This window comes from Capsicum annuum, chromosome 9 (genome assembly GCF_002878395.1).
Source record: "Capsicum annuum cultivar UCD-10X-F1 chromosome 9, UCD10Xv1.1, whole genome shotgun sequence".
In the NCBI taxonomy this organism is placed as follows: domain Eukaryota; kingdom Viridiplantae; phylum Streptophyta; class Magnoliopsida; order Solanales; family Solanaceae; genus Capsicum; species Capsicum annuum.
Window position 1 is genome coordinate 215896143 of NC_061119.1, and position 27672 is coordinate 215923814.

At 38.9% G+C, this 27672-nt stretch overlaps 2 protein-coding genes across 6 annotated transcripts; one reads left to right on the forward strand and one right to left on the reverse strand.

Annotated features, from left to right (window-relative positions):
- Positions 1-1560: 1560 nt before the first annotated feature.
- LOC107840970 (receptor-like protein kinase 5) lies at positions 1561-5090 on the forward strand. The gene is made up of 2 exons (XM_016684937.2): positions 1561-4282; positions 4371-5090. Exons 1-2 carry the CDS (start codon positions 1675-1677, stop codon positions 4802-4804), a joined length of 3042 nt encoding a protein of 1013 aa, XP_016540423.2. The 5' UTR covers positions 1561-1674; the 3' UTR covers positions 4805-5090.
- Positions 5091-5352: 262 nt separating this feature from the next.
- LOC107840969 (hexokinase-2) lies at positions 5353-27672 on the reverse strand. Of its 5 annotated transcripts, none has more exons than XM_016684936.2 (9): positions 27205-27672; positions 8435-8588; positions 8157-8339; positions 7750-7824; positions 7473-7628; positions 7296-7394; positions 7087-7217; positions 6384-6465; positions 5353-6007 (listed from the first exon to the last, which is right to left on the reverse strand). In XM_016684936.2, exons 1-9 carry the CDS (start codon positions 27465-27467, stop codon positions 5663-5665), a joined length of 1488 nt encoding a protein of 495 aa, XP_016540422.2. In that variant the 5' UTR covers positions 27468-27672; the 3' UTR covers positions 5353-5662. The 5 variants fall into 5 exon arrangements, with proteins under 5 accessions (XP_016540422.2, XP_016540421.2, XP_047252544.1 ...); XM_016684935.2 differs by lacking the exon at positions 27205-27672 and adding an exon at positions 26275-26615; XM_047396588.1 differs by lacking the exon at positions 27205-27672 and adding an exon at positions 24008-24678.

A 27672-nucleotide genomic window follows, 5' to 3' on the forward strand; every position in this document is an offset into this window, starting at 1 on the left:
TTGTTGTTGTTGTTGTTTGTTGCAGTTTACATGTAGATGAATATTCGATTGAGCTTTGAAGAGTTTCTATGTAAAGGTTAGATTTATATTATTTTGAGATTATTAATTTATTTGTTGTAAAATATTACTCTGTTAATATTATTCATCATTCACTATGTTAGTTATATTTATTTGATGTTATTTGATCTAATTTCAAGTTGATGTCCATTTACACAAAAATTCTTGTGAAAATACATATGATGTTATTTGCAAATATTATCAGTAGCTTTTTCATAGTCAGTGAGCTATATAAATATTTAGCGCATAAAATATTGAATTAAATAGACATCGGACAACAAACTGATTGACATTTTGACATGAAGCACACGTACAACGCACGTACACTTGACTAGTAAAAAAAAATAATTTGATGCACTAAAACTTACGCTAAGTGCGGGATTCGAAAAAGAGTTATACCACAAGGATCTATCGTAAGCAACTTTATCTTACATTTTCGCAAAAGACTATTTTTCACAACTTGAACTCGTACTTTCCTGATCACGTACATTTCTGCAAGATGTTGTTTCTGATTAGACTACCGACTTTCGATGGACACGAAGCCAACAGATTTAATTAAACAACGTAACGAATCTAACTTTAATAGGCATACCATTTTTACTTAATTTCAATGACTATGGGCCCTTTGCACTTTTTTCTCAAGTTTCTTTCTATCCCTCCAATTTTAACAACCAATCAACTATTATTGAAGGAAGTGGTGAAATCAAATGTCACACTTCGGGAATTATTTGATACGCGGACTAAATTATTTTGAAATACAGTCTTAGATTATAATTTATGTACTAATTTATTCAACCTGAAAGCTGAAAGACGTGATCACAGGAGTCTATTGCATGCAGCCGTCCACGACTTCCTGATCACACATTTATGCAAGATGCTGCTTCTCCTCCTTGAACTCGTGATCTCCTGATCACATGACATCAGCTATACCGGTTAATCCAAGACTCCTATTCAAGATAGAATCTGGAATATCTCGCCTTATACCACATACTAAACGGCCCCATATAGTATACTTTTCTATAGCACAAACCTGAATTAATCAGATCAGTAAGTTCTGAACACCGGTTTCTACTCCTTGAATCCGTGATCTCCAGGTCACATGGCATCAACTACACCAGTTAATCCAAGACTCCTCTTCAAGATAGAATCTGAGATATCTCACCTTATCCCACGCACTAAATGACCCATTATCGTATACTTTTCTATAACACAAACTCAAGTTAATCAATCAGAATACCGAATAAATAGTTTTTTTTTTTATTTTCCATCCGGTGCTCGATACCCGTATTGGAGCTTTACTACTCCGAATTCGTGTCGGGTAGGGCCCTATTCGGGGATAACGCTCCCTACCAAGAATTTTTTCATACTCAGGGCTCGAACCCGAGACTTCTAATTAATAGATAAATAGTTGAGTCAAGTCAAGTCAACCACCTAACTATATGACAAAAGCACACAGTATTTGAAAGCAAAAAAGTCTATAAAATCAGAGTTGACCAGTATTGAGTATTCACATTTATCCCAACACACACCATAATTATCACAATCATCTTTCTCAATTCTTGAAAAAAAAAAAAAATTCAACTAAATGCTCATACAAACCAAGAAAAAATAAAAAAAATGTCCAAAATAATAACACCCAAAATCTCATTTTCCTTTCTGATATTCCTGTTGTTGATAACACATGGAAATTCACAGCAAAATTCAGATCAAGAAAAGGCCATTTTACTCAACTTACAAAAACATTGGTCTAATTCACCTAATGTAACCAAATGGGATGTTACATTAGACCATTGTACATGGCCTGGAATTCGTTGTAAAAACAATTCAGTTTCAGGTATTCAACTAACTCATGGTAATATATCAAAACCAATTCCAAAATTCATTTGTTATCTTAAAAATCTCAGTTTTCTTGATTTGAGTTTTAATTTCCTCCCTGGAAATTTCCCTGATATTTACACCTGCACTAATCTTGAATACCTAGACCTGTCTTACAACTACCTGAATGGTACTCTCCCTGATGAGATTAACCGTCTTTCGGTTAATCTTAAGTACCTTAATCTAACTGCTAATAACTTCAATGGTGATATACCTAAAGTTATTGGTGGATTAAGAGAGTTGAAGGTTCTTGAACTCGCTGCGAATTTGTTTGACAGATCTTTTCCTGAAGAGTTAGGTGATTTGGTGAATCTTGAGAAGCTCGTGTTGAGCTTGAACAGGTTTGCTCCACAAGGGATACCGTCGAGGTTCACTCAGTTGAAGAAGTTGAAATATTTTTGGATGACGGAGGCGAATTTGGTGGGAGATATACCAGAAGGTATTGTTAATATGACAAGTCTTGAGTATTTGGACTTGTCTATTAATAGGTTGAGTGGTAGTATTCCAGCTGGTTTGTTTCAGCTCAAGAATCTGAGTGTTGTGTTTTTGTATAACAACAGATTGTCCGGGATCATTCCGCAATCTGTTATGTCAATGGATTTGGATGTTGTTGATCTGTGTAACAACAGTTTGATTGGGAGGATACCGGAGGACTTTGGGAAGTTGATGAAGTTGACTGGATTGTCGTTGTTTTACAATCAGTTGTCCGGTGAGATACCGATGAGTATTGGGAAGTTACCATCACTGGTGAATGTTAAGTTGTTTGGTAACAATTTATCAGGCGAAATTCCGCCTGATTTTGGTCGATTTTCGAATCTTGAAGACTTTCAAGTTTCAGAAAATCGACTTGTCGGTAAGTTACCTGAGGGGATTTGTAATAACAAGGTGTTATCTAAGATGATTGCTTTTGGGAACAATCTTGAAGGTGAATTGCCAGTTTCACTTGGAAGTTGTGACAGTTTGAAGTCTCTTCGAGTTGAGAATAACCGTCTTTCTGGTGATATACCAGATGGATTGTGGAGAGGAGAGAAGTTGTCGACGGTTACGATGAATGATAACTCGTTCACCGGTCGACTTCCACGTAGAGTGGGATCGAATCTATCGCGAGTTGATATCAGCAAGAACAAATTTTCGGGGGAATTACCAAGTGGAATGGGTACTTGGTACAGTCTAAGTGTGTTCAGGGCAAGTAATAATCTCTTAAGTGGTCAAATCCCTCAAGAATTGACTGTTCTTCCACAACTAACTCAACTTTTTCTTGATGGTAATCGACTTACCGGAGAATTTCCCTCGAATATATCGTCGTGGAAGTCACTTGTCACTTTAAATAGTAACAGAAATCAGTTATCAGGTCCTATTCCTGCTGCACTTGGCCTTTTACCAAGCCTGATTGATTTGGACTTGTCAAGTAATCAATTTTCAGGTGATATTCCAGCTGAATTAGGTAACTTGAAGTTAACTTCACTTAACCTGTCGTCCAATCGCCTGTCGGGTAGAATCCCAGCTCAGTTGGAGAATGCAGCTTTCGGTAGGAGCTTCTTGAATAATCCCGGTCTTTGTGCAAGTAATCCATCGGTAGGACTCGCGGCTTGTAAGGGGGAAAACAAGTCGGACAAGTTTCCGGTTGGACTTGTTGCTGCTCTAGCTAGTGTAGCAGCAGTTACTTTGCTGGTGGCAATTCTATATGGCCTGTTTGTGTGGAGAAGTCACAGAAAAAGAAAGCAAGAATTAGTTTCGACATGGAAACAAACGTCGTTCCATAAGTTAGACTTCACAGAATCAGACATTATATCCAGTCTGACCGAAAACAATGTAATTGGAAGTGGAGGATCAGGACAGGTTTACCTTGTTCCCTTACGTCGATCAGGCGATTATGTTGCTGTAAAGAGGATTTGGAGCAGCCAAAGGTTGGATCTCAAGCACGAGAAACAGTTTCTTGCAGAAGTTCAGATACTAGGCACGATTCGACACTCCAATATAGTAAAACTCCTATGCTTCATCTTCAACGAAGAGTCGAGACTTCTTGTCTACGAATATATGGAGAATAGGAGCTTGGATATATGGCTTCACTCGAAGAAGAGGTTGAACATTGCCTCGGCATCAGCACCACATCTACTCTTGGAATGGCCTAAGAGGCTGCAAATCGCAATAGGAGCTGCTCGCGGTCTTTGCTACATGCACCACGACTGCTCACCGCCTATTATTCATCGTGATGTGAAGTCAAGCAACATCCTATTGGATAATCAATTCAATGCCAAAATCGCAGATTTTGGCCTTGCCAGGATGTTACTCAAGCCCGGAGATAACACGGTGACAGCTGTAGCTGGCTCTTTCGGGTACATTGCCCCAGGTATAAAACCATCAAAACCTATGTATAACATCATTATGAGTATTGCTAAATGCTAATACATGCTGATATTTTCATGTTGGTATTTCAGAGTATGCTCGGAAAACTAGAGTGACGGAGAAAATTGATGTGTATAGCTTTGGAGTCATACTTTTGGAACTGGTGACCGGAAAAGAAGCCAATCTCGGAGATGAAGATTCATGTCTTGCAGACTGGGCGTGGCGCCACATTCAAAAAGGAAAACCTATGGCTGACGCGTTGGATGAGGACATCAAAGAAACGCGATACTGGGAAGAAATCTTCATTGTGTTTAAGCTCGGAATCTTTTGCACCAGCACATTCCCTTCATCAAGGCCTACAATGAAGGAAGTTCTGCAAATCTTGATCCAATGTAGCAGCAACAGTTCACCTACATCTGGAGAAAAGAAAAATGAAACCGAACATGATGTTTCGCCACTCCTCAAAAATTCAAGGAGGGAGAAGATCGAAGAAAATGACGGTGTTGGTTTTACATCACTCATTTGATGGCATTACAAGTATCGCTAACTGATAAAGTTGCTGCATTGTGATCAGGAAGTCACTGGTTTCAAGCTGTATAAGACTATGTACAATAGACCCTTGTGGTCCGACCAACCCTTAGTGCACTGGGCTGCCTTTTTTTTTTTCACGATATGATTATAGAGTAAGAAATAGCAAAGAATAAGACCAAAAGATAATGTATTAGGCAGTGAACACTAGCATTGTACATTGTGCATCAGATTCATAGTGTTTGCTTTAATATTATTCTGCTACAAAAGTTTTGCTTTACCAATGTTTTCTTGTTTTCTTTACTCATTGAAGGGGAGCGTTTGAGTAACTGGTAAAGTTGTTACTATGTGACCAGGAGGTCACAGGTTCAAGCCTTGGAAACAACCTCTGGCAGAAATGGTAAGACTCTGTACAATACACCCTTGTGGTGGGGTCCTTCCCCGAACACCGCGCATAGCGGTAGTTTTAGTGCACCGGGCTGCCCTTTTTAATGTTTTCTTTACTCATCAAATAACTGTCAAAAAGGAACAGTAAAACAAGAAAGATTGAACTACCTCAGTACTATTAACTTTCTGGCAGCAACAAATCTTGGAAAGATTACACAAAAATGTGGCAACTAGAAGAACTTTATTTATATCCTAGCTTTATTTCTGCCTAGTGAGGAAAAAAACTACGTTTACATTTGGATAACGATGATCCTTAAGAGGCACCAATAGTGAAAATGTCAGCATATTCGTGTTTAGCTGAACCATGGCTCACTTCAAACTTCAAAGCTCAATCTTGCACGACATCCACAGGTAAATCGTTTCGGAGAAGAAAGTAAGAAGAGTGTTCTCTTTGTCACTCTTACCGTGATCAAGATTCGTCAAGTCCAAGGTATTGTGAATGAGATGCAGCCAAAAGTGCTGCGCCAACGCCTGAACCATCGCTCGAGAGCTCAATGACTATGCTGTCAGCGGCGTCTCCCAGTAACTCTTTAATAGTTCCTTCCATGCAATTTCTGAACTTTGTGTAATGCTCGAACAATGCACCATCTACAGCTACGACAGACCTATGCTTCTCTCCGTTCTTCAAAGTGTCTATTCCTAATTTCTTGAGGATCCCCACGATCCCTGCTGCAGAAAGATGAGCTCCACGAGAGGTGATAATGTCGCATAGCTCCACAACTATTTTCCTCGTTTTCAAGGTAGAATTAGGCACCTATAACCAAAAATATTGGCATATAAGATGAGAAATATGTCGATCTCCACTTAAGCCAAGACAGCTTAGTGATACTCCATGGTCTAAATTCAGGTGTTAAAAAAAAGGGAAGCCCGGTGCACTAAAGCTACCGCTATGCGCAGTGTCAGGGGAAGGGCCCCACCACAAGGGTGTATCGTACGCAGCCTTACCTTGCATTTCTGCTAGAGACTGTTTCCAAGGGTTGAACCTGTGACCTCCTGGTCACATGGCAGCAACTTTACCAGTTACTCCAAGGCTCCCCTTCTTGGTCTAAACTCAGATAAAGGACAAAAAAGACGAAAAGCTTCTAAGAGTGATAACGTTCCACTTTCAGTCAAACGTTTGATCTTAATACCTCTAAGATATCCTTCAACTTATTGCCAACCACCTTGAGATCAGCAGACTCGTCGTGATGCATAGCAGCCATGTCCGGAGTCCTGCATGCGTGGCAGTTAATGCTTCAAAATTGATATATGCTAAATAAATGTATACAAACCTAGTCCGATCTGAAGCATAACTTACATTGTAAGAGATTAGTGCAACTACATAAACCTTAAGTTGCATTACGGAAGTAATTTTCATGGAGAACTTGATGAATGCGCGACAGAATTGCATGAAAAAAGAAACCAACCAAACAAGATAATGACTTAAACTAAAAGGCAGCCAGGTCTACTAAAGCATCCGTTATGTGTGGAGACCGGGGAAGGGCCGAACCACAAGGGTCTAACGTACGCAGAATCTAGCTTAAACTCATTATATAGAATCTAGCTTCTCACTTGTGGCAGAATGATAGACTTTTTCCTTCCGAAGTAATTCTATTTTTAAGTAGTCTCAAACAATGCGTTATGGCGTTGAAAGTAAACTTAGACGAAGAAACTACTATCTGCAGTGGACGCGACACCAATTGGAGATCTTTTTCAGTTTTCCACCTTCTCGTCATGTCTCCTATCGGTTGTGTTTATTTGTTGAAATTTTCTTAGAAGAGATGAGTGGGGTTTGCGGCTGCCAAAACGCAAATCACTGCCATAACAAATGTGTCGATCAAAGCAATACGCTACCTCAATATGAACGGAATTTTCAGTCTCTGTGGTACATAATCACCGAATAATGAAGCTTCTTCAGCCATTCTACACAATACTCTACGCAAAATTTCTCCGAGATACATGCCAGAAATCATCTTCTCATAAATCTGCGCAGTTTCCAGACGTTCAAACGTCAGATGTAAGATAGAAGATGTTGAAAGGGAAGGAATTATCGTCTTTGTTACCTGTTCCGCGGGGTTTAAACTCTCAGCATCAAGATTTTGGTCATATTCTGTTACTGGAAGATGTGTCGAATGGAAATTACCCCATTCCATGTTGATTACCTTCAAAGACAAAGGGAGAATACTTTTAAAAATATGAATTAAGTCGGGAAGGTTGTATGAGATGTCGCAAGCATCTACCATCTCTCCTGATTTCGGCAGCAGGCCATGCCATTTCGGAATCGCGTGTGCCCGCTCAACATATGCTGCATTGGTTCCAGTACCCAATATTACGGCAGCAATGACATCAGGATTATTGTACCGACCTCCTGCTAACGTTCCAACAGTATCGTTGACCTAAACAACCGAGTCAACTAAGAAATTCAGGTTCAGGAATTGTCAAACATACAAAAATCTAATACACGAACGCCATCAGCTCACTTCTATATTATAGAATTTGATTGGGAGCAAAACTTACTAAAGCAGCCACACGCACATCGAGGTCGACCCTTTCCATTGCTTTTGTTAATTCCCCAACCACATCTTGGCCAACCTATGTCAGATTCCTTGCGGAGTTCAGCATTGACATACAATATAACGTTGGAAATGAAATCTTATAAAGTAAATTAAATCAACTCAGCGAAAAAGCAATGAAATACTACATTGCTCGGACTCAGATCATTCAAAAGGTACTGCTTTTGAAGGATCCAACATGCACCTGGCTACATTTTTGAAGATTATTTCAAAAACTTTGCATGTATGAAGTATTATGCATTAAATCCTCATCAATGCAAAAATGTACATCAAAATAACTCGACTAAATCTAAGGTTCATTGTTGGGCACGATCAATCGGAAGTGAAAATCAGAAACTCTGTAGGACTAACCACATCTTCTATGGAGAAGCCCTTTGTCCATTTAATAAGAGTTCCTGATGCAATCGACAATTGTTTCACTGGGAAAGAGAAGGTAAAGCCTAACTCCCTTTGTCTACCGGGTGGAAGATGAAAATCATCACCTTCTGTAGCTACGAATTCTGCAAGTGCCGTGGCAATAAAATCAAATAACACCTGCGATTACCAGTTTGAAGTTTAATCGTACGAGTATATCCTTGAATGGATTAAAAAAGTTGCAGGCTCCACAGGTGATAGAGCTTAAGACTTACATCGGATGATGATCCAGCCATCACATTCTGTGGAATTGAAACTTCTTTAACTTCATGTTTAACTATACGGTTTTCTTTCCCACCCAACTGCACACGCATCACACGGAAGTTTGTACCGCCTAGATCCAATGCATAAAACAGACCTTGTTCGTCCCTAAGATGAAGGAATAAAAGTAATACCAGACATTAACTTGAAGTAAATATACAAGATATACACACACAAATACTCATCCAGTTATTAACTTAGCTAATAAAAGCATCATGAGTTTGCCAATGAATCATTTGAACAAACGCAAAAGTTTGACACGGCTTCACCCCACTGACTCCAAATGACCAGAAGCTAATATCAAGAGATAACACCTCCAATTGACGCAGAACCAAAATTTGATGTTTGTAGGTTCAAAACTTGTCGCCCAACACATAGCTCGTTTTAGTTACTGTGTTCGCAATTAGAAATTTACACATATTTAATGAACTTCTTAGTAATATAAATATAGGGCATAAGAAAAAGATAAGAGATTAGTCTGAACCCGTAGCTAATACTGTAGCTCCGCCCCTGCCTCCATGATCGCAACTTTACTCAAGAGAGACAAATTCTTGAACACCCAAAGGGCAGCCCCCTGCACTAAACTCTCACGATAGGTGGATTCGGAGAAGGGGCGGACCATTAGGGTCTATTGTATGCAGCCTTGCCTTGCATTTCTGCAAGAGACTGTTTCCACAGCTCAAACGCATGACCTCGTAGTGACGTGACAACAACTTTACCGGTTATACCAACGCTCCCTTCAAATTCTTGAACACCCAAATAAGCAAAAATAAGTTTATGCTGCTCCAAGATCACATCTTTACCGTAAAAGAGAGAAATTCTTGTACACATCCAAATAAGCAAAAAAATCAGTTTCTGCACACACACAGAGAAATACTCACCCGGTAGGGAGGTTATCAACATAGCTAATAAGCATCCTGAGTTGGTCAATGAATCATTTGTGAAAAAACATAATAATAAGTCCACCCCATAAGCTAAAATCAAGACCACAACACCTCCAATATCACAGCTTTATTGAAAAAAAAAAAGACAAATCCTTGACACCCAAATAAGCAAAATTCAGTTTTATGCTGCTCCAAGATCACAGCTTTAATGAAAAAGATAGAAATTCTTGAACGCCCAAATAAGCAAAAATCAGTCTCTACATACACACAGACAGACACAAATACTCACCCAGTGGGGAGGTTATCACCTTAGCTAATAAACATCTTGAGTATGCCAATGAATCACAAGTAAAAACTAAAAACACAAAATTCTGATAATAAGTCCACCCCCAGAAGCTAAAATCAAGACACAACACCTCCAAGATCACTGCTTTTGTGAAAAAGAGACATATTCTTGATACCCAAATAAGCAAAACACAGTTTATGCATATTCTTGAACACCCAAACAAGCAAATTAAAAAAAAAAAAGTTTATGCACATTCTTGAATACCCAAATAAGCAAAAAAACCAGCTCATGCACATTCTTGAACAATCAAATAAGCAAAAATCAGTTTCAGTTGCTCCATGATCACGACTTTAGTGAAAAAGAGAGAAATTCTGAACACCCAAATAAGCAAAACACACACACACAAATACTCACTCAGTAGGGAGGTTATCAACATAGCTAATTACTTCCACCTTCATAAGCAAGTCCAGCATGCATCTCTACACTCATAACATCAGCCACTTGCCTTAGTTTCCCCACAGGAGTTTCACACTTCTCCTCCAACTCTTTCAATATATATTGGTCATATTCTTATGGTAGAGAGATTGAGATTAAGAGATATTTCTTCCTTCTCTTTTCGACATTCTTTTGTCCTGGATTTTCTTTCTATTTAATTTTTGTTAAGACTCGGGCCCCTACTTTATACTAGAAGAACTTGTTAAATACTAGGGATATATCTATAACAGGTGAAATATCGTAAAGGACAGTGTCTTTGACACACCTCAAGCTATGAGAATTCTATGTTAGTGTTCTTGATCAAGTATTTTCCAAAGATTTTCAACAACAAAATCCACAATATCACTGTTTAATTGAAAAAAAGACAAATTCTTGAACACCCAAATAAGCAAAAATCAGTTTATGCTACTTCAAGATCACAACTTTAAAGAGAAATTCTTGACCACCCACATAAGCAAAAAATCAGTTTCTGCACGCGCGCGCGCGCACACACACACAAATAAAAGTATTCAGCCAGTGGGGAGGTTATCAACATAGCTAATAACCACCTCGAATATGCCAATGAATCATTTGTTAAAAACAGTTTATGCTGCTCCAAGATCACAACTTTACTGTAAGAAGACAAATTCTTCAACACCCAAGTAAGCAAAAGACAGTTTATGCACATTCTTGAACACCCAAATAAGCAAAATTCAGTTTCTGCACACACACACACACACAATGACACAGAAATATTCACAAGGTAGGGAGATTATCAACATAGGTACTAAGCATCTTAAGTTTACTTCCACCTTCAGAAGCAAGTCCAACATGCATCTCAACACTCATAGCATCAGCCACTTGCCCTACTGGAGTTGCACGCTTCTCCTCAAACTCTTTCGACATAACTATCCCTTTTTCCCACTCCCCACAATTCTTCATCCTCCTCTTCATTAACAAAACTGCAGCAGTACATACAACTGCTACACACACAACCAGCTTTCCATTTTCACTAACAAATTTGAATTTTTTGGGTATATTTTGACTGAATATACAGTAAAGATTGTAGCTTTTTGGATTGATTCTTAAATGGGGTTTGTTAAAGATTCATAATTTGATGAAAAAGACAGCTTATGCACATTCTTGAACACCCAAATAAGCAAAAAAACAGTTTATGGACATTCTTGAACACCCAAATAAGCAGAAAACAGTTTATGCACATTCTTGAACACCCAAATAAGCAAAAAAAACAGTTTATGCACATTCTTGAACACCCAAATAAGCAGAAAACAGTTTATGCACATTCTTGAACACCCAAATAAGCCAAAAAAAATAGCTTATAATGCTCCAAGATCAAAACTTTACTGTAAAAGAGACAAATTCTTGAACACCCAAATAAGCAAAATCAGTTTCTGCTACTCCAAGATCAAAACTTTACTGTAAAAGAGACAAATTCTTGAACACCCAAATAAGCAAAAAAACAGTTTATGCACACTCACACACTACCACCACCGCCACCACCAACAACAACATACCCAATATATTCCCATATAGTGGGTCTGGGAAGGTAATGTGTACACAGACCATACCACTACCTCAGATAAAGCAGAAGCACAAAGGCTCTTTTCGATAGACCCGGCTCAGGACAAATACCAGTATAACTGTTGGGTTCAAGGTGTATATGTAAATGGAAAATGAAGGAAAAATAGTGGAGGGAAAGAGATTCACCAAATTGGAAAGTGTACTCTTTTTAAAGGAAAGTTCACTAATTCTCCCACATTTGTGGGAGAAGAGAACTTGCAAGAGTTTATGATGGATTAAGGGCATTTTAATATGCATTTTAATATTATTCTTAAATGCCAAATTCATTATTATAGTCTCTTTAAGATCTTACTTTGTGGAAGTTACAACATTTATTATTTGTTGGCAATTGCTGTGGGGTCCATCCCCATGACACTTTTTCTTACAATTTGCTGAAAGTTGAATTATTTACTTTTGTGGCCTACTTTTTGTTGTCAAAAATGGCAACTTTCGTTGCTTACTTTTGAAAATTCAACATTTGTGGCTTACTTTTTGTTGTCAAATTTGACAACTTTTTCTTTTCAAATAAGTGCATACGACTGTTGTATGCACTTATTTGATCGGAGTTTTCAAATAAGTGCATACAGACTGTTTTCAAATTTGGCAACAACTCTTGTCCAGAGTTGTAGAGTTGTTGTAAGAAGATTGTTCTGGAGGGGACAAGTCACAGAAGATAACTGCTGGATCGGTAAAATATTTGCTGCAACGGGTTTGAATCTACTTAAAGAGAGCGAGATATCCACGCTTCGCCGAAGAAGATAGTCTTTTATATTTTATTCACTTGTAATTTACAGTTGTAAGTTTATTGTAATTTCACCAACAATTTTAAGGAGATTCAATGGCAACAACTGAAAATTTCGCGAATATCAAGATGGGAGATCTTAATAAGCCATTCCGGTTCAACGGTACTCACTTCAAGAGGTGGAAAGGTAAAGTGGTTTTCTACTTGAGTCTTCTCAACGTCTCTTATGTTTTAACTGAGAAGAATCCAAATAAAGTAGATAACTCTTCCATGTCCGACGACGAACTTATCTCTCTTCAAGAGAAAGTTGAAAAATACGACAGTGACTCTTACAAGTGTCGGTACTTTTTACTTAATTGTCTATCTGATAATTTTTATGATAGAATTTACTCTAGTGCAAAGAAAATTTGGAAAGCATTGCAGAGTAAGTATGACACTGAGGAGGCGGGAGCGAAAAAATATACGACTAGCAGATTTTTTCGTTTCCAAATGGTGGACAACAAATCAGTGGTAGACCAAGTTCAAGACTTTATAATGATCATTGGCGAGCTCAGGTCCGAAGAAGTCAAAATTGGAGATAACCTTATTGTTTGTGGCATAATTCATAAACTTCCACCTTCGTGGAAGGAATTTCAAAAAACTATCCGCCACAAGCAAAAGAAAACTTCTCTTGAAACCTTGATAATGAGAATCCTCATGGAAGAAGAAGCAAGGGGCCAAGATGCACTTATGCAAATAGAAGAAAACAATATCACACCGAAGGTAAATTTAACTTCTTCAAGTAATGCTACCCCTGAATCTAACAAAAATACTACTTTGAAGTCAAAGAAGAAAAAATTCAAGAAAAATGATGGTAGACATCTCAAGTACAATAATGGTGAAAATAACCAAGCAAAAAATCAACATGTACAACAAAAAGGACCGTGCTTTATCAGTGGCAAGAGTGGACATATCGCTCGATTTTGCAGATTTCGGAAACGTGGGCCTACACCTCAGGCAAACGTTACCGAAGAACCATTTGTGGCAGTAGTAACAGACATAAACACGGTTGAGAATGTTGATGGATGGTGGGCTGACTCTGGTGCAAACCGTCATGTCTGTTATGACAAAGACTGGTTTAAATAATATATAAATTTTGAGGAGCCCAAAACCATCATGCTTGGAGATTCACACACAAGTCAAGTACTTGGAATGAGAGATGTCGAGTTGAGGTTTACTTTTGGAAGGGTATTAATCTTAAAAGATGTACTTTATACTCCTTCTATGAGTATGAATTAATTCTAATAATTTAGTTTTTCTTTCAACTTGAAAATAAGGCCTTTTTGTGATTTTGGCTTTACTAAAAGCCTCACATTTTTCAAAATTCTTTTTGATCATTGGAATTAATCCTAAACTACTCCTGATTCCCACATAACGTTCATTTATATGACACAAACGAGCATGCCAAAAATTAGTAGAAGAAAGCATGTAAACAGAAGTAGATGTTTTATTCATTTCAACACTCAACTTGAACATACCATCACATGCATACCCTTTTCCTATAAATGTAGAGAATGAAGATGAAGTTGTGCTGATTTCATTGATATGTATGTGTATATATACAAGAGAACACAAAACAACTAAGGAAAGAATCAACTAATAAAGAATTGTGATCTTCTCGTAAGTAGAAACTAAATCACTAAACTGATCTTCCATATCTTAGTTATCAATCAGGAGTACATTCTCCATTATGCCCCCCTCAAGTTAGGTGTGACGAGACAACACCTAACTTGGGTAGCATCCGCTGGAAGGCTAGTTTAGACAATGGTTTGGTGAGTGGATTTGCAACTTGATCAGTGGAGTGGATATGTGATACTTGGACTAAGCCATTGTGAACTTGATTGCGAACAAAGTGAAGATCGACCTTGAGGTGCTTCATTTTTGTATGATGTACCGGGTTTTCAGCAATGTATGTGACCCCAAGGTTATCACAAAGTACTGTAGGTGCAACAGAGAGTGGCACATGAAGATACCCGAGCAAGTGAGTGATCCAGTTTGTTCCAGACAAAGCAGAGGCAACTGCCCTATACTCAGCCTCAGTGGAGGATTAGGAGATAGTAGGTTGCTTGCAAGAACACCAGGAAATAGGAGTCGTACCTAGAAAAACAATGTAGCCAGAGATTGAGCGGCGATCATTAATATCACTCGCCCAATCAGCGTCAGCATAGGCATAAAGATCAGTGGACTGATGTGGAGAAATATGAATACCATTCTGGGATGTTTCTTTGAGGTACCGAACGATGCGTTTAACTGCCTTCCAGTGAACCACGGAGAGAGAGTTGTTGAACTGAGTAAGCTTGTTTACCGAATATGTGATATCCGGTCTGGTAAAGAAAAGGTACTGAAGTTTACCAAGTACACTCCTATACTCTTTGCCATCAGTTTTAAGTGCTCTGTTATATAACAGTAGTGCCTCAGATATACTCACTGGGGACTAAACGCCTTTGCAGTCCTGCATCTGAGTGTCATGCAACACCTCTTGAATATACTTAGATTGGCTAAGAAATAAACCATTGGCATCCCTGTGTACCTCAATGCCCAAGAAATAGTGCAGTAAGCCAAGATACTTAAGAGAAAATCTTTTGGAAAGAGAAGAAATGACTTCTTGAATGAGTGTTTCATTGTTGCCCGTGAGTATGATGTCGTCCACATATATTAGTATGTACATAGTTACTCCCAAGTTATGCAGAACAAACAAAGAATGATCAGATTAAGACATACGAAATCCCATTCGGATCAGAGAATCAGTGAGTGCATCATACTAGGCTTTAGGAGCTTGTCGCAGTCCGTAGATAGCCTTTTTGAGATGACAAACATAGTCTGGATGTGCTGAACTTTCATACCCGGGTGGTTGCTTCATATAGACATCTTCCTGAAGCTTCCCTTGAAGAAAAGCATTATTGACATCTATTTGATGTAAGGGCCAACTTTTTTGTACAGCGATGGTGAGGATGGTCCGAATTATGGTTGGTTTAACCACTGGACTGTACGTTTTATGAAAATCAACCACAGGAATTGAATGAATCCCTTTGCAACCAAACACGCTTTGTACCTATCAAAGGAGCCATCAGGCTTTGTTTTGATTCGAAACAACCATTTGCAGGAAACAACATTTTTGGTGTGGTCCGGTGGAACCAACTCCCAAGTCTGGTTTTTTATTAGTGCATCATACTCAGCCTGCATAACATCTCTCCAATATGATAATTTTTGTGCTTGTTTGTGGGTTACAGGTAAAATGGCGGGTACAGACTAATGGAGCATGTACTCCTGATTGATAACTGAGATATGGAAGATCAGTTTAGTGATTTAGTTTTTATTTAGGAAAAGATCACAATTCCTTATTAGTTGATACTTTCCTTATTTGTTTTGTGTTCTCTTGTATCTATACACATACATATCAATGAAATCAATACAACTTCATCTTCATTCTCTACATTTATAGGGTATCAAAGCCAAAATACTCTTAACAGAGTCCAAGATCCATTTTTTTTTCTTCTTCTCTTTGCAGCGATGGCCTCTTCTACCCCCATCATTAATGCCGACGCAACTCCTGTCCTCAAACACTTGATTCAATTCAATCCATCATCCCAGCTGCCCATTAAATTGACTGGCAGCACTAATAGCACTAATTTCACCATCTGGAAAGCCCAGATTGCCATGTTGCTTCATGGCCATGACTCTATGGTCATCTTGATGGCACCATGCTGTCCCCTGCTCAAACAATAACTAACGGCCTTGAGACAGCCAACCCCGCATACAAGAATTGGTTTCGTTAGGATAAATTGATCCAAAATGCTCTTATGGCCTCTATAGATGCCACAATCGCACCCACGGTAGCTTCTGCTATCAATTCCAAAGCTGCGTGGGATCAACTTCACACTTTCTTTGCAAACAAATCGCAAAGCCGCGTCTTCAACCTTCGTCACCATCTCAATTGAGTCAGTAAGGACAATAAAACCATTGCTGAATATATGCGAGAGATTCGCTCTCTCTCTGATGAACTCGCCACAGCAGGTTCACCCGTCAATAATGAACTAGTGGTGAAAATACTAAGTGGACTCGGGTCAGAATTCCGCGAGATCTCTGCAGCCATACGGGCAAGGGACTCTCCTATTAGCTATGAAGAACTTTTTGACAAGCTTCTTGATCATGAACTTTTCCTCAAACATGAGGACCTCAAGAAGACTTCTACACAGATCACAACAGCTGTTGCTCAACAAGCAGCTCCATCAGCCCCACGCAACAATAGACGCCAATCCAACAACAATAACTAGCGTCCCCAATACAGGCAGCCTAATCAAAACACTCATTCTCAGTATCCAACGGATAATTCCCAGTGGCGCAATCCAATGGATAATTCTCAGTGGCGTAACTTTCCACACCATTCATCACGAGTACGTTGCCAACTTTGTGACAAATTTGGGCATACAGCAAATGTTTGCCGCTCTCGGTCCCATAAACACTTTGAAGCAAAAGCAAATTTTGCCGCGCACTTAACACCGAGTGACCCCTGGATTCTTGACTCAAGTGCTTCTCACCACATCACCTCGGATACCAACTTACTCCACAATGTTCAAGAATTCAAAGGTCTGGACGCAGTGACAATAGGCAATGGCAATGTGATTCCGATTACTCAAACTGGTAATACTCACTTAACTGCATCAAATACTGCCTTCAAACTCTCTAGTATTTTGTGTGCTCTAGCTATCAAACGCAAACTCATTTCAGTTCATCAATTTTGCAAAGAAAATCTAACCTCCATAGAATTTTTTCCTTTTACTTTTCTTGTGAAGGATCTGACTACGGGAGCACCTCTTCTGTGTGGCCCGAATAAAGCAGGTCTCTATGAATGGCCGTCCCTGACTCGACCAAACATCAACATTGCCATTGCTGGACCTTCCTTACATCCATCCTCACTCTCGAGTTTTGCTTTCCATTTTAAACAGTTCCCGTCTTCATATTCTTCAAAAGACAAGTTTACTTATTGTAATTCTTGTTGCTGCAATAAAGCTCATAGATTTTCATTTTATTCAAACACTTTGTCAAACAAACATCCATTAGAAATAATTTACAGTGATTTATGGGGTCCATCCCCTGTTCTTTCTATTGATAAAAAACGCTACTATTGTCTATTTGTTGATCAGTACACCAAATAAATTTGGTTGTCCACAATGAAAAACAAACATGAAGTGCAAAAACACTTTCAAAGCTTACATCCTGTGCTTGAAAAATATTTTGGTCACAAAATCCTCACACTTAACACTGATGGAGGCAGAGAATATAAAGTCATGGAACCATACCTTAATTCTAATGGCGTACAACACCTTGTCTCTCCCCCCATACTCCTCAAAGGGTTGCATTGGCTGAAAGACGTCATCGACACCTTATTGAGACTGTCAAAACGTTGCTTCATCAAGCAAGTTTGCCCTCCAATTTTTGGACATTTGCCTGCCATCATGCTACCTTTCTCATTAATCGCCTGCCCAGACTTGGGAGTTGGTTCCACCGGACCACACCAGAAATGTTGTTCCCTACAAATGGTTGTTCCGAATCAAAACAAAGCTTGATGGCTCCATTGATAGGTACAAAGCACGTTGGTTGCAAAAGCGTTCCTCACCGTCGCTGTACAAAAAAGTTGGCCCTTACATCAAATAGATGTCAACAATGCTTTTCTTCAAGGAAAGCTTCAGGAAGATGTCTATATGACCCAACCACCCGGGTGTGAAAGTTCAGCACATCCAGACTATGTTTGTCATCTCAAAAAGGCTATCTACGGACTGCGACAAGCTCCTAAAGCCTGGTATGATACACTCACTGATTCTCTGATCAGAATGGAATTTCGTATGTCTGAATCTGATAATTCTTTGTTTGTTCTGCATAACTTTGGAGTAACTATATATATACTAATATATGTGGACGACATCATACTCACGGGCAGCAATGAATCACTCCTTCAAGAAGTCATTTCTTCTCTTTCCAAAAGATTCTCTTAAGTATCTTGGTTTACCGCACTATTTCTTGGGCATTGAGGTACACAGGGATGCCAACGGTTTGTTTCTTAGCCAATCTAAGTATATTCAAGAGGTGTTGCATGACACTCAGATGCAGGACTGCAAAGGCGTTCAGTCCCCAACGAGTACATCTGAGGCACTACTGGTAGATGACGGAGCCCCTAAAACTGATGGCAAAGAGTATAGGAGTGTACTTGGTAAACTTCAGTACCTTTCCTTTACCAGACCGGATATCACATATTCGATAAACAAGCTTACTCAGTTCAAAAACTCTCCCTCCGTAGTTCATTGGAAGGCCGTTAAACGCATCCTTCGGTACCTCAAAGAAACATCCCAGAATGGTATTCATATTTCTCCACATCAATCCATTGATCTTTATGCCTATGCTGACGCTGATTGGGCGGGTGATATTAATGATCACCACTCAATCTCTAGCTACATTGTTTTTCTAGGTACGACTCCTATCTCCTGGTGTTCTCGCAAACAACCTACCGTCTCCTGATCCTCCACTGATGCTGAGTATAGGGCAGTTGCCTCTGCCTTGTCTGAAACAAACTGGATCATTCACTTGCTCAGGGATCTTCATGTGCCACTCTCTGTTGCACCTACAGTACTTTGTGATAACCTTGGGGTCACATACATTGTTGAAAACCCGGTACATCACACAAAAATGAAGCACCTCGAGGTCGATCTTCACTTTGTTCGCAATCAAGTTCGGAATGGCCTAGTCCGAGTATCACACATCCACTCCACTAATCAAGTTGTAGATCCACTCACCAAACCATTGTCTAAGCTAGCCTTCCAGCGGATGCTACCCAAGTTAGGTGTTGTCTCGTCACACCTAACTTGAGGGGGACATAATGGAGCGTGTATTCCTGATTGATAACTGAGATATGGAAGATCAGTTTAGTGACTTAGAAGATCAGTTTAGTGATTTAGTTTCTATTTAGGAGAAGATCACAATTCTTTATTAGTTGATACTTTCCTTATTTGTTTTGTGTTCTCTTGTCTATATACACATACATATCAATGAAATCAATACAACTTCATCTTCATTCTCTACATTTATACAGACTGGGTTATTTGGGCAGTGTAGTCAACAATTTTTCGTCGCTTGACAATGTTATTTTGCGACCTTGTTACTACACGATTTTGCTCTATTTGTGGAACTTGAACTATGGGTTCAGTGGGTAGAGGCGAGTCAAGAGAGCAACTGCTCCCACCTCTGTTAGTATGGAGGGATTGTGATGGCTTTGGGCGACGCTGATAGACATGAGTAACTGGTGGTCGGCGATGTAGAGAGCGAGGATGCACAGAAAGGGTAGGGGGTTGGCTTTGAAATGTAAAGTGGGATGGTTGGGTATCAATAATATGGGATAGGGAAGTAGTTTGAGGATTACCTGATTCCGAAGTGGTGAAATGATCTGACTCTGGATTATTTCCCTGCGCGGCGCGAACTAAGCAGGTATCTTGGTGTGCACCTGGCCTGAACGGAATAGTGGGAGGAAGCAAGGTGAGATCTGGATTAATAGTGGTGGAACTAATTTCCACATCTGGATTTTGATGTTGTAAGGTGTTTTCCCAATTTAAATATGAAAAGTTTTGTTTCAAGTGAGAAAAAATATTTTCAAATGGGAAAATTTCTTCTAAAAATTTTACATCCCGTGAGAGAAAAAGTTTAGAACTGGTGGGGTCGAAACACTGATGGCAATATGAGTGACGGAAAAACCGAAATAAACACAAGGTTTGGAATATGGTTCTAATTTATTTTGGGTGTATGGTCGTAACCATGGGTAGCATAGATATCCAAATGTACGGAGAGAGTCATAAGCAGGTGTTTTGTTGAAAAGAACTTCAAATGGGGACTTGTTATCAAGAGTGGCAGTAGGCAGGCAATTAATGAGAAAGGTAGCATGATGGCAGGCAAATGTCCAAAAATTGGAGGGTAGACTTGCTTGATGAAGCAACGTTTTGACAGTCTCAATAAGGTGTCGATGACGTGTTTCAGCCAAGGCAACCCTTTGAGGAGTATGGGGGGGAGAAACAAGGTGTTGTATGCCATTAGAATTAAGGTATGGTTCTATGACTTTATATTGTCCACCTCCATCAGTGTAAAGTGTGAGGATTTGTGACCAAAATATTTTTCAAGCACAGGATGTAAGCTTTGAAAGTGTTTTTGCACTTCATGTTTGTTTTTCATTGTGTACAACCAAATCTATTTGGTGTACTGATCAACAAATAGACAATAGTAGCGCTTTTTATCAATAGAGAGAACAGGGGATGGACCCCATAAATCACTGTAAATTATTTCTAATAGATGTTTGTTGGACAAAGTGTTTGAATAAAATGAAAATCTATGAGTTTTATTGCAGCAACAAGAATTACAATAAGTAAACTTGTCTTTTGAAGAATATGAAAGACGGGAACTGTTTAAAATGGAAAACAAAACTCGAGAGTGGGGGTGGCCCAATCTTCGATGCCATAGATGTAAAGAAGGTCCAGCAATAACAATGTTGATGTTTGGTCGAGTCACAGACGGCCATTCATAGAGACCTGCTTTATTCGGGCTGCGTAGAAGAGGTGCTCCTGTAGTCAAATCCTTCACAAGAAAAGTAAAAGGAAAAAATTCTATGGAGGTTAGATTTTCTTTACAAAATTGATGAACTGAAATGAGTTTGCGTTTGATAGCTGGAGCACACAAAATACTAGAGAATTTGAAGGCAGTATTTGATGCAGTTAAGTGAGTATTACCAGTTTGAGTAATCGAAATCACATTACCATTTCCCATTATCACTGCATCCAAACCTTTGAATTCTTGAACATTGTGGAGTGAGTTGGTAACCGAGGTGATGTGGTGAGAAGCACTTGAATCAAGAATCCAGGGGTCACTCAGCGTTGAGTGCGCAACAAAATTTGCTTTTGCTTCAAAGTGGTTATGGGACCGAGAGCGGCAAACATTTGTTGTATGCCCAAATTTATCACAAAGTTGACAACGCACTCGTAATGAATTGGGACGCCAGTTATTGTTGTTGGATGGGCGTCTATTGTTGCGTGGGGCTGATGGAGCTGATGGAGGATTTGACACTCGTTGAGCTACAACTGCTGTGATCTGGGTAAAAGTCTTCTTGAAATCCTCATGTTTGAGGAAAAGTTTATGATCAAGAAGCTTGTCAAAAAGTTCTTCATAGCTAATAGGAGAGTCCCTTGCCCGCATGGCTGCAAAGATCTCGCGGAATTTTGACCCGAGTCCACTCAGTATTTTCACCACTAGTTCTTCATTATTGACCGGTGAACCTGCTGTGGCGAGTTCATCAGAGAGAGAGCGAATCTCTCGCATATATTCAGCAATGGATTTATTGTCTTTACTGACCCTATTGAGATGGTGACGAAGGCTGAAGACGCGGGTTTGCGATTTGCTTGCAAAGAAAGTGTGAAGTTGATCCCACGCAGCTTTGGAGTTGACAGCAGAAGCTACTGTGGGTGCGATTGTGGCATCTACAGAGGCCATGAGAGCATTTTGGATTAATTTATCCTGACGAAACCAATCCTTGTACGTAGGGTTGGCCGTCTCAAGGCCGTTAGTTGTGGTTGTTTGAGCAGGGGACAGCATGGTGCCATCAAGATGACCATAGAGGTCATGGCCATGAAGCAACATGGCAATCTGGGCTTTCCAGATGGTGAAACTAGTGCTGCCAGTCAGTTTAATGGGCAGCTGGGATGATGGATTGAATTGAATCAAGTGTTTGAGGACAAGGGCTGCGTCAGCATTAATGACGGGGGTAGAAGGGGCCATCGCTGCAAAGAGAAGAAGAAAAAAAATGGATCTTGGACTCTGTTAAGAGTATTTTGGCTTTGATACCATATAAATGTAGAGAATGAAGATGAAGTTGTGCTGATTTCATTGAAGATGAAGTTGTGCTGATTTCATTGATATGTATGTGTATATATACAAGAGAATACAAAACAAATAAGGAAAGAATCAACTAATAAAGAATTGTCATCTTCTCCTAAGTAGAAACTAAATAACTAAACTGATCTTCCATATCTTAGTTATCAATCAAGAGTACATTCTCCATTATTTCCCACAAAAATATTTTTCTTAACAATCACATAGTAATCAGATTCAATAATCTGTTTGAAGCCTGCTTTATTAAGAAGAAAACTAGACATCAAATTTTTTCTTATAGAAGGAATATAAAGTACATCTTTTAAGATTAATACACTTCCAGAAGTAAACCTCAACTCGACATCTCCCATTCCAAGTACTTGACTTGTGTGTGAATCTCCAACAACAACAACACAACAAAAACAAACCCAGTGTATTCCCACACAGTGGGGTCTAGGAAGGGTAAGATGTACGCAGTCCATACCACTACCTCCGGAGAGGTAGAAAAGCTGTTTCTGATAGACCCCCGGCTCAAAACAGAGAATAATAAATAAATTCATAATAAAAGCATGAAACAAGATGGCACAACAGAGATAAGACACCCACACATTAATACCCTACACTAACGTACCAAAGGCACCCCCCACATGCACTAGCCTTCTATCCTAATTCACGTCTTTCATACTTTCCTATCTAGAGTCATGTCCTCGGTAAGCTGTAAATGCTCCATGTCACGTCTAATCACCCCTCTTCAATACTTCTTCGGCCTACCCCTACCCCGCCTAAAGCCATCCAAAGCTAGTCTCTCACACTAGAGTCAGCCCACCATCCATCAACATTCTCCACCATGTTTATGTCTGTTATCGTTGCCACAAATGGTTCTTCGGTAACGTTTGCCTGAAGTGTAGGCCCACGTTTCCGAAATTTGCAAAATTGAGCAATATGCCCACTCTTGCCACCTAACTTACTTGGACTCTTCACTTTTGGGTGCCGCACCCGTGTTGACACGACATGGGTGTGGGTGTGGGTGTGGGTGTGGGATCCGTACCCGATCTGGTCAACCGATTTTGGGTACTTTGACCAAAATCGACTGGAAAAGTCCGAACAGATTTAAGATATTTTGTAATCAAAACAAAAGCTAAGGTGAAATTGAAGAAAATTGAATACCTTGTATATAGAAATTTCTATGTTATTGCTTTTCTTTTTATGTCCTTCCAAGATTTTCTTCTTGAACAACATCTTTTCATCAAGTTCTTCATATAATATCTCATAATTATGTTTTATAACTCTATTTTTAGATATTTAAATTATTTTTTGCCGAATCCCCGCACCCGTATTCATTTCTAGATCCATATCCCCGAATCTTTAAATTGAGACCGTGAATGATCCGACCTCTAGATCTGTACCCGTATCGGACACCCGCACCCGAGTTCGAGCAACTTAGCTTGCCACAGACAAAGCACGGTCCTTTTTGCTGTACATGTTGATTTTTTGCTTGGTTGTTTTCACCATTATTGTACTTGAAATGTCTACCATCATTTTTCTTGAATTTTTTCTTCTTTGGCTTCAAAGTAGTATTTTTGTTAGATTCAGGGGTAGCATTACTTGAAGAAGTTAAATTTACCTTCGGTGTGATGTTGTTCTCTTCTGTTTGCATAAGTGCATCTTGGCCCCTTGCTTCTTCTTCCATGCGGATTCTCATTATCAAGGTCTCAACAGAAGTTTCCTTTTGCTTGTAGCGCATAGTTTTTTGAAATTTCTTCTACAAGGTGGAAGTTTATCAATTATGCCACAAACAATAAGGTTATCTCCAATTTTGACTTCTTCGGACCTGAGCTCGCCAACGATCATTATAAAGTCTTGAACTTGGTCTACCACTGATTTGTTGTCCACCATTTGGAAACGGAAAAATCTGCTACCCGTATATTTTTTCGCTCCCGCCTCGTCAGTGTCATTCTTACTCTGCAATGCTTTTCAAATTTTCTTTGCACCAGAGTAAGTTTTATCATAATAATCATAAAAATTATCAGACAGACAATTAAGTAAAAAGTACCAACACTTGTAGCAGTCACTGTCGTATATTTCAACTTTCTCTTGAAGAGAGATAAGTTCGTCGTCGGTCATGGAAGAGTTATCTACTTTATTTGGATTCTTCTCAGTTAAAACATAAGAGACATTGAGAAGACTGAAGTAGAAAAGTACTTTACCCTTCCACCTCTTGAAGTGAGTACCGTTGAACCGGAATGGCTTGTTAAGATCTCTCATCTTGATATCCGCGAAATTTTCAATTGTTGCCATTGAATCTCCTTAAAATTGTTGGTGAAATTACAATAAATTTACAACTGAAAATTACAAGTGAAGAAAATATAAAAGACTATCTTCTTCTTCTTCGGCTTAGGCGCGGATATCTCGCTTTCTTTAAGGCGATTCCGATTCAAACCCACTGTAGCAAATGTTTTACCGGTCCAGCAGTTATCTTCTTTGACTTGTCCCCTCCAGGATACAACAGCCTTCTCACAACAACTCAACAACTCTGGACAAGAGTTGAGTTCAAAGCTCCACAATAAGAACACCTCCCTTCAATTAATACTCTTTTACATGACTAATTTTTATGAACTTTATATTAATCTTCTATTGGTATTCTTATGTATTGAAGAGAAGTGAAGCTGCCTCTATATATAGGCAGAAATCGTATGCACTTAGTTGAAAAGAAAAAGTAGGCAACAAAAGTTGCCAAATTTGACAACAAAAAGTAAGCCACAAATGTTGAATTTTCAAAAGTACGCAACGAAAGTTGCCATTTTTTACAACAAAAAGTAGGCCACAAAAGTTGAATAATTCAACTTTCAGCAAATTGTAAAGTGGCATGGGGATGGACCCCACGGCAATTGCCAACAAATAATAAATGTTGTAACTTCCACAAAGTAAGGTCTTAAAGAGACTATAATAATGAATTTGGCATTTAAGAATAATATTAAAATGCCCTTAATCCATCATCTTTTTAGACGAATTTTATTTGAAACTTGTTTTACAAGTGAAATTTTAATCAAAAAATCTGATATAATTATTTTCCTCCAAGTGCGGACGCATTTCAAACGTCATGCAAACGCATACGCAATGCATCTCGAAGGGATGCGATCCTTCGAGGTAAAAGGCACACTGTTTCGCGCTGTAGGGTGACCTGCGGGCGCAGATGCAACGCAGGTATGCGACCTGTGGGCGCAGATGTAGTGCAGAAGCTACTGGAATTTGCAAAACGTCACCTGCGGCGCATGATCAGGCGCAGGTGACGTGATTGTACTGAAAAGGTGCCTTTCTGCTGAACCAATGCATCCTTTTTGAAAGAACACATTAAAGGCTATAAATACCTGATATATTCCTCAGGTATAAATATGATTTTTGACAACAAAAAATATTTTTCTTCTGTACAAAAACTCTGTGTGATCATTAAGTTGTTGAGTGAGTTCAAGGAATCCAACAATTTGAGGTACCGCTATTGTTCGGATTGAAAGCCATTTTATCGTGGGAGGATGATTCCACAACCTCAGGTACAGTGAGGGAAATTATTCCTTAAGGCCATTCCATGAAGTCGGGGGACTTGGCTTTACATTTCTGTTTCATCTCATTTCGGAAAAAATAACACACTTCTTGGATAAATTACTTTTAATCTTGTATTGAAGGTGTTAAGGAACTTCATAAGTGTTCTTGTATTAGACTTGAACTTGTGTTGAAGTTGTTGTTGCCTATATACAGATTCTTGTACCGAAAACATTGAAAACAACAATAACAAACACAAAACATAAAAGCACACAACAAAACGGAATAACAGACTACTAGCTAATACAGGAAACAAGACAACCACAAGATATGCACACACACAAAAATACTCACCCAGTAGGGAGATTATCAACATAGCTAATAAGCATCTTAAGTTTACTTCCGCCTTCAGAAGCAAGTCCAGCATGCATCTCTACACTCATAGCATCAGCCACTTGCCTAAGTTTTTCTACTGGAGTTGCACACTTCTCCTCAAACTCTTTCAACATAGCCATAGCCTTTCCCCACTCACCACAATTCTTCATCCTCCTCATCATTAACAAAACTGCTGCAGCACCACATACTGCTGCAGTACATACAACTGCTACACACACTACCAATTTTCCCATTTTCACTAACAAAATTTGAATTTTTTTGTACATTTTGACTGAATATGTTGTAAAGATTGTAGCTTTTTTGATTGATTCTTAAATGAGGTTTGTTAAAGATTCATAATTTAATAATTTAATGCAAAAGACAGTTTATGCACATTCTTGAACACCCAAATAAGCAAAAAAACAACTTAAAATGCTCCAAGATCAAAACTTTACTGTAAAAGAAACAAACTCTTGAACACCCAAATAAGCAAAAAAACAGTTTATGCGCACACACACAAAAATACTCACCCAGTAGGGAGATTATCAACATAGCCAAATAAGCAGCAAAACACTTTATGCACATTCTTGAACACCCAAATAAGCAAAAAAACAACTTAAAATGCTCCAAGATCAAAACTTTACTGTAAAAGAAATAAACTCTTGAACACCCAAATAAGCAAAAAAAACAGTTTATGCGCACACACACAAAAATACTCACCCAGTAGGGAGATTATCACCATAACTAAATAAGCAGAAAATAGTTTATGCACATTCTTGAACACCCAAATAAGCAAAAAAATAGCTTATAATGCTCCAAGATCACAGCTTTACTGTAAAAGAGACAAATTCTTGAACACCCAAATAAGCAAAAAAATAGTTTATGATACATACACACACTAATACTCACCCAGTAGGGAGATTATCAACATAGCTAATTAGCATCTTAAGTTTACTTCCACCTTCAGAAGCAAGTCCAGCATGCATCTCTACACTCATAGCATCAGCCACTTGCCTTAGTTTCCCAACTGAAGTTGCACACTTCTCCTCAAACTCCTTCAATATAGCCATAGCCTTTTCCCACTCACCACAATTCTTCATCCTCCTCTTCATTAGCATAACTGCTGCTGCTGCACTACATACAACTGCTACAAACACAACCAATTTTCCCATTTTAACTTACAAATTAAATTTGTTCTCTTTTTGTGTATATTTTCACTGTATATACTGTATATATTCTAGTTTTTTTGGATTGATTCTTAAATGGGGTTTGTTAAAGATTCATAATTTAATGCAAATAAGATTTATTTTTTTTAAAGGTGACATAGATGGATGAAGACAAAGAGTGGGCCCCAACATTCAAGAATATAGATTCTTT